Here is a 10219-nt window from a genome sequence, read left to right as displayed (position 1 = left end):
AAGAGAGAGATCAAGCCAAAAATTGTTCTTGAGCCAAAGAGGATACATTGAGCGCGTCATTGAAAGGTTTGAAATAAAAAATGCTAAATCGGTGGTAACGCCGTTGGCTCCACATTTTAGGCTCTCTGGTAAACAATCTCCCATAACAGCAGAGGATAAGGCTTACATGGAAAATGTACCTTATGCTAGTGCAGTCGGTAGCCTAATGTATGCTATGGTGTGTATACACCCAGATATTTCACAAGCAGCCAGTGTTGTTAGCAGGTTCATGGCAAACCCGGGTAAAGCATACTGGGAAGCAGTCAAGTGGATATTAAGATACTTGAAAGGTACCATTGACACAGGTTTATGCTTTAGTGAAAAATCATGTCAAATCAGCAGCTTTGTTGATTCTGATTATGCTGGTGATCTAGATAGAAGACGTTCTACGACTGGTTATGTATATAAAATACAAGGTGCTCCAGTTAGTTGGCGATCGATGTTACAAGTTACAGTAGCACTATTTACTACAGAAGCTGAGTATATGGCAGTAGCAAAAGGGGTGAAAAAAGCATTGTGGCTAAGGGGTCTTCTAGATGATTTGGGGTTGAAGCAAGATTGCGTGAATCTGAGTTGTGATAGTCAAAGTACAATTCATTTGGCTAAAATTCAGGTTCATCATGCTCGTACCAAGCATATTGATGTAAGATATCACTTCGTGCGCGATGTTATAGAGAAAGGTAACATTTCTCTTATAAAAGTACACACAGATGAAAACCCTGCTGATATATTGACTAAAGTAGTGTCAGGAAACAAGTTTCAACACTGTTTGTAATTGCTCAATATTGCTTCATGTTAGGCATTACATGGAGAAATAGAGGAACTACGATTGGTTTGATCCTGAACAAGGGTACGTAGGCAGTCATTGTAAAAATGATGCAACCAGATATGAATACCACACTTTGATCGTCCAAAATTTGAGTAGATTTCAAATTGTGAACAAGGTGGAGAATTGTGAGAATAAAAGAAAGGCTAAGAGCAAACTTAGGGAGTAAAATAAGGTTTGCAAAGAGTTTTAATAGAAAAGAACTTGTAGGGAGTTTTCATAGGAGAATTTTATTCTCATTCATTAAAATTATAGCATAGATGATATTTTATATATTTCTGTAACAATGTAGTTGAAACATCATCAAAAATAAGAAAGAAAGTTAATTCACATCCTATTTTCTCATATTGGCTTTGTTATAGTTAGTGCATTATTGTGAGTAGTGTTCAATTTCATATTACTTTTTATCTATTAGAAGTCAAAATTCCGCTGCAAACTCAATATATACATATTAAAATACAAAAATACATATTATAACATATAAAACATCGTATATATTTATACATAAATTCATAATAATTATTCTAATAACTGATTTTTATGATGTGTACATAGAATTTTTGTACACATATAGGAAATCCTGCCGAAGAAGCTAGTAAGATCAAACTCAGAAAAAGAAAAGAAAAAAAGTTCTCCATTTAGAGAACTTAAAATACAGTATGAACTTTCTTATTCAGTAGTTCTAGTGTATGCATAGGATCTGATATACGATATAATACAGTATGTAAAGCACACTTCATATACGTGCCATGATTAACTATTTATTTTTTTTCTCCCTTAAGAAAAATTTGAAAAAACAATAACCACTTTTACATAGAAATTAATTAAAGGTATCGATCAAATGACTAATCTGAATTTATGTATCATCTTTGGTTATTATATTCTGACAATTCAAAAGTTCATTCGTTGCTTTTTGCTGCTCTTCAAACATTTTCTTCAACTGCCTACCTTGTTCCTCGATTCGCAGCTGCAACTTTCTCTGATTCTGGATCATAAAAAGAGCATTCATAATTAGAAAACTAACATTATAGTAGTATTAAGAGAAAAACATATATAATATTGATATATATATATACCTCTAGTTGTTCATGAAGAAGCTTTTGTGCATCTAATTGTTGTTGAAGTGCTTCTCTAATTTGAATTCCACTGCAAATTTCAGAAGCATTTAAAAAATATAACCATTTATATATCTCAGCTTAACCGTTTTATTTGGACTTTAGGCAAAACTAAGCAGCATTACCTCTTCATATCAAGATGAAGATGTTGATGTTGAAGATTCTCTATGTGGATTCTTTTCTCAGATTTCCCTGAAATAGGAAAATAGTATCATATAATTTGAAGATGAAAAGTGCTATATAGTCTCATTTTTCATCCAAAGCCTAAGTCTGGAATAAAATTCTGCTATTTTGCTTTGAAGATATGAATAATGATAAATATGGTTTTTTTTTTTCTCTGAATTGTGACTTCTTATACTTGAAACTACATAATACAGAAACATAAAAGAAAAAAGTGAACAATAATTAATAAAGGTAAAAAGATAAATATACCATTATGAATTGGGTCAGGCATGTACTTAGCAATTCTATATTTCTGCAAATGGCTTTTGACATGAAAGATTGTTAATCCATCTGAGTCCATCATCTTCAATACAGCCTTTGGTGTTGCCTCTGCATCCAATAGAAAATTCATCATCAAAATCATCTTCTATAGACTATGGAGTACTTGAAATTGATAAAAATCTAGAAAGTTAACTTACTATCAGCACCACCAAGGCGATTCACACATTCAACAAACTTTTCATGAAGATCCTGAGTCCATCTTATACGCGTCTTACTCGATATGGTTACCCCATTAGAAGCAGAGTTTGCTGATACACTTCCTCCTGAAGAAGGTGTTGGAGACCTATCTTGATAAGAATCAAAGCTCACCTGTTTAAAAGGTAAGTTATAAGATCCACAAGAACAAAACAGAACAAAACAGAACAAAACAGAACAAAAGGAAATGAATACATACTATATTATCTTGATTTCCTTTGTTAGGAAATGGTGAAGTCATGGCATCAGTGAAGAACTTCTGTTGGTGATGGAACTTTCTGGCAGGAAAATTGTCACATGGGATTTTGTTGGATGATCTAAAGCATTGATTTTTGGTATTGAATTGAGAATTCACCATTGCTTGCAAAGTGTTTGAGAGATCAAATTTGTCCCTTTGATACAAAGGGAATTCCAAATCATTATTATTATTATTATTATTCATCTTAGAGAACTGAGCCTGAGAGTGTTCATATTCTGCAAACCCCATGCAGAGTTCTGCTGCATAGAAGGCAGAAGCCGGCGACTCGAACCGGCTCATGATGGTGGCAGCAGGGCCTATTTGTGGCGGCAGTGGCGGCCGTGATCCTCCTCCAACCATGTTCCAACACTGTATGGTATCAAATAGTCCTCCTTGGCTTTGTTGAATCATTCCTCTGCAATAATCAATCTTGTTCTCATTCATTGACACAATAAAGTTTGAGGCTTGAGGTATAAGATTTGAATGAATCTAAATCTAATATCTAAATGTCTATATGGAACCATGCAAGGTCATCCATCACTTCTTGTATTGTTCCCAAAAGAGGATAAGAATGAAGATAATTAATTCATTGACATTATCAAAGTACATAAACATTAAAAATTAGTGGAATCAAACAAAGTGGTTTATTTTGTCCATTGTTGTTTTCATGCAGATTCAAGATGGAGTGCAAGGCTCTATTATTATTCCACTTGACTATTGCCTCCTTGGTCTTCTCGTTTCAAAGTTTTACTAGGAGCTTTGTTTAATAATGATTAAAACTATGTACTACTTTGATCATCTTAAAATTGGAGAATAAAGTTATCTGTAGTGAATTGAAGTAATGGGGTATATAGATTCAAAAGCAAGATATATTTAGACTCTAGTTTTGTTTTCATGTATGTAACTTTAACCTTAATGGGATTTCCATTACCGAAAAGTTAAAACACTTAATTAGCACATTAACCTTTCTTTTTTGGTCATATGCACTCAGATGCTAATTCTTTTGTTGCTGCTGTATCCATTTCTTTGTGAACAATAATAATGCTTCACAAATACTAACTTTTCACTTTAAAAAATTTAATCTAAATTATTATTATTATTATTATTATTATTATTATTATTATTATTATTATTATTATTATTATTATTATTATTACACTTTCATGTCTATCAAAAATATGAAATTGAGATTTTTTTTAATTTTAAATTAGTTTTTGAAGTTAAATTAAACACTCTTTAATTCCAATAAATTATTACCAACTTTTATATTCATAAAAGAGTATGCAATGTTATTTGATGTTAATGATGTTGATCTCATGACATTTACATATAATGACAAAATAATAGTTTTACTTTTCATGAAAATTGACTTCATTGAAAATATCCAAGGTTTTATGGTGCCAACAAACTTTATGTATTAAAAAAAAAGACATTTTATGGTCACTTACTATGTGTTTATCCAAGGTTTAGTTAATATGTATTTTAAAGATATTATTAATTAAATTTTTTTTAATAAAAAATATATAAAATTTAAATTTTTAATATATTTATTTTATATTTATTAAAAAAAGTTTCAAAAAACTTTTATTAATAATAATTTAACATGGGCCATAATGTTAGTTACCCAAATTTATATACTTGCCGCCCGGTATAATAACAAGAATAAATTAACTGGAAATCCCAATATAGTATCTGCCTTTTAAATGTTTAATCGTTGTTATCATAAATAGTAATAAAGTTTAGCAGTCCAACAAAGTTTAAATAGTATTAACTTGGTGGAAAAACAACAAAATAAAAACAAGTTGAACAGAATTAATTAATGGTAATGCTAGGTAGACAAAAAAACAGCAAACTTGCTTTATTTAACATTAATTAATTATCGCAACAATTAATAAATGTTAAACAAAGTAAATTATGGCTATTTTTAACTGATTTTCTTTGGTTACCAAATATTTCTGTTAATTAATTAGCTAGCAGGTATCTAGTTTCTTCATCAGTAGCATGACTTTTATCGAAAATGGCTGTAATATGAATTATGAACTTTTATAAAAATGTTATGACTATTAAATCAATTACAATTTATTTGTATACGAATATATGTGATATTTAATTTTAATTTATTTTCTAGTTTAAATTTAAATTTATTCTCCGTTGATTCTATTTTAGAATTCAAGTGTACATAAAATATACAAAACATGATTGCTCAATAAAAAAAATAAAAACGAAAGATTAATAGTCTTTTAGATATTTAAAAGTTAAGAAATAATTATTAGTGAAAATGCATATACCTATATATAGATAATTATTATTCACAAAATATATATGCAGGTAAAAACTCATGTGCAGTCGACTTCACGTGAAGTTGATAACTGAAAGCTATTAAATAAAAATTTAGTCAAATTAGTGAAATTATCTAACGACTTTCAGTTATAAATTTCACGTAAAGTCGACTAGTACTGCACCTGAGTTTCCACCGTATATGCAACTCTGTATGATTCTAGCAGTTGTTACTTGTTACCAATTGAGATTCTACTTGGAAAATTCCGGAGTTTATGATTCCCATGCATAGTGATTAGTGAATACTAAATACTATATATAAAGATATAATCAATAATCGCATTATACAATAAGTAACAACTATTGTATTTTGTCTCTTACTACCAATCTACCATATATGCCAAATATAAATGATTTATTTTCTGGCATGCAGCAACCGAAAATGTCATTATCAAATTCAGAAGTGGGGGAATCAAATTAATGGGCTTAGCACGCAATGGGGTTAAAATTAAAGGATGAATAACAAAGCTTCATGAGAAAAAAGTTCACTATGCATGGACTAATTTAGAACTCTTAAATCCATTCAACCAAAGTGCAATTAAGAATTGAACTTAATTAATTTGTCTTCTTTATTGATGATGAAACCTTTATTATTATATAGCTTATGTTTATTCAAATGGACAAAATATTAATGTGGGGTAAAGTATACTTTTTGTTTTTGAAGTTTAATAAAAATTTTAAAAATACCTTTTAAGTTTTATTTTGTTTCAATTTTGTCCCAAAAATTTTTTATTTGCATTAAATATATCCTCGACGGGTAAATTTTCAAAAAATTTAAGACCAACCTAACAATAATACATGAAAATTATGCTTGATTTGCTTATGTTGAGGGTTGTTCTTATAAAATTGTTATTGAATTGGTCCTAAATTTTTTGAAAAATTAGCCGTCAATGATATATTCGATGCAAATCGAAAACTTTTAGAAAAAAATTGAAATAAAATAAAACTTAGGAGTATTTTTTAAATTTTTGTCACACTTCAGGACAAAAAATATATTTTACCCGTATGAATTTCCCAAAATGTTGCTGCCCAAAAAGACCAACCCTTGATATATATAATTGCTACTTTACTAATAAATCTCCTAGCCTCCTTTTTCTCTTGCATTATGATTAAGAACCTTATTCCATGTCTTAATAAGAGCATAAACGAATCATTCATTAGAAAGCGAAAACACTTTGTATTATAAGACTATTTATATTCTATTAATAAATTGTATTAATGTATTTTATTTATTATTAATAAATAAACATATATATCTCGATCTGACATAATATTCACAAATATCATACTTATTAAAAACTTAATCATTTATGTATATTTTTTTATCAGTTTAATTTTTTTAAAAATTATTTTACGACATAATATCGTAATTTCTATGATTTAGAAATTTAGAAATCGATTCTTAGTGACTAAAAAAATTATACAAAAATTTACACAAATTAACAAAAAATTTTGCATAAAAAAATATATTAAAAATAACTATTTATATATCTACTTTTATTAAATTAAATTTTAGAAGAGATGGTTTCAAAACAATATTCAAATACTAACATTATTATTATTCAAATACACATGCTGCTTCTGATTCTTGGCATATACACCAATTAACTTTGGACACTACATATTGCTTTAATTTGCTGAATATGTATAGAATATATGCACTACTAGTCTACTACTGCGCATTCATAAATGTCTATTGTCTCTAGTACTACTATAACTATGATCTATTAAAAAAATAATTATAAATTTATAATTATTTTTCCTTCAAATTAAATTAAATATAATGATGACTAAATAAGGTACAGTAAATGTGGAGACTGGAGAGTATGAATAAGAATTAAGAAGTATCATTATTTCTGATCAGTGCCTTGGCCAGTTGTAAAGCTGCTAGCTAGCAACAACTTTTCTATTTTCCATCAATTTGTTTATTTAATTATGGTTAGCATTTTAATTAGAGTAGGATGATAACCAGATCTTTAAAGATTTTAATTTTGGATTTAATTAATCTTAAAAAAATATCAATTAGATTTTTTATAATAGTAAATAATGAACAATAAATAATGTGAAACAAAATGAAACTGTTCATGTATATTCTTTTGTTATTTTTTGAGTTTTTATATAATATTTATTGACTATTTTTTATATACTACGAACTAATCAAAATAGGTGAAATTTTATTTCAAAAATTATTATTTACGTGATGATTTTTCATAAATAGACACGTCACAGTAGTTAACACGATACATATAAACACTATTTTGCTAAATTTTACGCAATAAATTAATAGAAAGACATAACATGTCCATCGTTTACTATCATAAATGATCAAATTAATACTTTTTTTTTAAAGACCAATTAGTTTGACATCGAAATTTTTAAATACATAATTGTTGCTTTACTCTTTTAATTAAAAGAAAATAAAGAGTGGCTGGAGAGGATGTGGAGGTTCGAAAGGGTTCCATTAATTCTTTCTCACCTTATTCTAATCGATCATGCAAGTATATCTATTAAGAATTTAAGAGAAAAAACTTCCCATTTTCTAAACATGGTAAGCATCTTTTCCGCATTTAGAATTACATTATTTACAATGTAATTGTTATGATTAATTTGTTACATTTATATATGAAATGATCTAATAATCCAATTATTCGTTTTGTTTGAATATGGTTCAGATTAAGCTAAGCATTGACATGAACAGCCAAATAATGAATTAAACAACATACAAGCCATGAACCCAGACAAAGAAGCGAAAGTTATATCAAAGATATAAACAACAATGTAGGGTGGAAGACAACTAAAAAATTCAAATTGACAAGCAAATAATTAATAAAATAAGATTACTTAACTATCATCGCTTGCATCCGATCAGATATAGTTGTAAATCCACACTAAACAAAATAAACTGACCTTTTGAACCTTCAAGGGTCGTTTTTTAAGTTTCCTAGCCTTCTTTTTTTTGTTGGGAGGGGGTGTGGACTAGGGGTGTTTTTGGGGTGCGATTTTTCAGTTAAAAACTCATCAAAATCGAACACTAATTTTATTTGCGGTATGGTTTGGATTTGATGATTTTTTTCAAAAAAATCTGATTCAATCCGATCCAATTTCAAGCGATTTGGATTGGATTGGATTGAATTTGCGGTTTTGTAAATTAAAAAAAAATAAATATATAAAACAAGTCTCAACGTTAAATTTTAAATAACTAACAATGACATAACAAGTCTCAATAATATTTTAAAAAACCAACGATAATATAACAATAGAAATAAAATTATAGATTAGTAATAAACAAATCACATTTTTAACAAAAAATATTTATTAAATAATAATAATACATGAATAATATAAAATGTATAACAAATTGAACATGTTATAAGTATAATTGTAAATATAATAATAAAATAATAATATTATAGCATATTGTGCGATTTGGATGAGATTGAATCGGTTATGAAAAATAGATTCGAAATTCGATCCGATTCAATGGTTTGCAAAAAATAAAATCCAATCAAATCCAAATTAATACGTGATAAGTTTGGAAACTCCAAATTAATATGATGATCAAACATTGTTAAAAAAATTTATTATTAGAAATTATTAATTTAATTTTGATTTAAAAATATGTGCTTACTAATTTCTGCTTTGTGTGCAGATCTTCATCATTGGGCTTAATGCAAATTAAAGCCCAAATGTGCTAAGAAAATAGATTTAGCTTTGTGCAAAAATGCTATATGATATGTGGCTGAATTATAATGTTAGTTGGGCCAGAAAAATTAATGAGCAGGCCCAAATTAATATTTGTTGCAAGATCAACAAAGCTTGGTCCGAATTGAAAGGAAAGAAGGAAGGAATAGTGCATGTTTGGTTCGGTTATCCACTCCCCTTTTTGAATAGAATTCAAACTTAATTAACTTGTCTTTATTGCATTGGTAACAGGAAAGAGAAAATGCAATTGATTTGATGGCATTTAATTTTTACACGTTACAAGGCATGGGAGAAGGGAAGTGGATAATTAACTCATTTTAATTTCCTTCTTTAATTCCAGTAAAAGCTTTTCACTCTTCTCTCTCTTCTCTCTCTAGTTTCGGTCACTTCATTGATAGGGAGGAAGCTTGAAGATGCAAGCTATCAGAGGTAGAAGTAGAGAAGCTATGAAGAAGCAAACGGCCAAGGTGATGATGACCCTTGCAAAAAGAAGATCTACAGTATGGCATGGCTGAGATTTACAGAAAAAAGGTGGAGCTCAACGCCAAAGCTATCAACTTGCTCAACTATGCAATCAGTTTTGAGGAATACCGAAGGGTATCAAGATGCACAACGGCAAAGAAAATCTGAGACAAACTTCAAATCACTCATGAAGGCACAACCCTAGTAAAGAAGACCATAATAGACATGCTGAATAGAGAATATGAAATGGTCTCAATGAAGGAAGGAGAATTGATAGATGAACTGTTTAAAAGATTCAAAATCATCATTAATGGCTTGGATGCTATGGGAATCACGTATCCTGAATCTGTGCTTGTGAGAAGAATTTTGAGAAGTCTCACAAAAGAGTGGGAAACTAAGGCAATAGTAATTTATGAGAGTAGTGACCTTGATTCTATGACTTATGATGATTTGAGAGAAAATTTACTTGCTTTTGAAAACACATATTTGAAAATAGATTCAAAAAGAAAATGAATAGTCCTCAAATCTGTTACTAACCCTCTGGATGATGAATCCAGTGATAACTCATCTGAAAATGATTTTGTTTTGTTTGCTAAGAAATTCAGGAAAATGGTGAAGTTAAAGGAGAAAAACAAAGGAAGCAGCTCAAGGAAAAAGGATCTCAGCAAAGTGATCTGCTACAACTGCAAAGAGGTTGGGCACTTCAAATCTGATTGCCCAAAACTAACGAATGAGGAGAAGCCGAAAAGGAGAAAGAAGAAGGGACTCATGGCTTCTTGGGAAGACTTGAAAAATGACTCT

The 10219-nt window shown here is 29.1% G+C and overlaps 1 protein-coding gene across 1 annotated transcript; it reads right to left on the bottom strand.

The window, feature by feature from the left end:
• Positions 1-1481: 1481 nt before the first annotated feature.
• On the bottom strand, positions 1482-3725 carry LOC112754066 (uncharacterized). The gene is made up of 6 exons (XM_025801662.2): positions 2879-3725; positions 2622-2793; positions 2413-2532; positions 2106-2172; positions 1942-2011; positions 1482-1850 (listed from the first exon to the last, which is right to left on the bottom strand). The coding sequence occupies exons 1-6, from the start codon at positions 3359-3361 to the stop codon at positions 1722-1724; spliced, it is 1041 nt and encodes a 346-aa protein (XP_025657447.1). The 5' UTR covers positions 3362-3725; the 3' UTR covers positions 1482-1721.
• Between the last annotated feature and the right edge of the window lie 6494 nt (positions 3726-10219).

The sequence above is a fragment of the Arachis hypogaea genome, chromosome 16 (genome assembly GCF_003086295.3).
Source record: "Arachis hypogaea cultivar Tifrunner chromosome 16, arahy.Tifrunner.gnm2.J5K5, whole genome shotgun sequence".
In the NCBI taxonomy this organism is placed as follows: Eukaryota; Viridiplantae; Streptophyta; class Magnoliopsida; order Fabales; family Fabaceae; genus Arachis; species Arachis hypogaea.
The sequence above is the reverse complement of the archived record's forward strand: the minus strand, read 5'-3'. Positions and strand labels throughout refer to the sequence as shown.

Coding starts and splice junctions, on each gene's coding strand:
- LOC112754066 (XM_025801662.2), bottom strand. CDS start 3,361: ATGAATGAGAACAAGATTGATTATTGCAGAGGAATGATTCAACAAAGC. Junction 2,794..2,878: donor AAGGAAATCAAGATAATATA/GTATGTATTCAT, acceptor CCTTTTAAACAG/GTGAGCTTTGATTCTTATCA. Junction 2,173..2,412: donor GCCTGACCCAATTCATAATG/GTATATTTATCT, acceptor TTCCTATTTCAG/GGAAATCTGAGAAAAGAATC.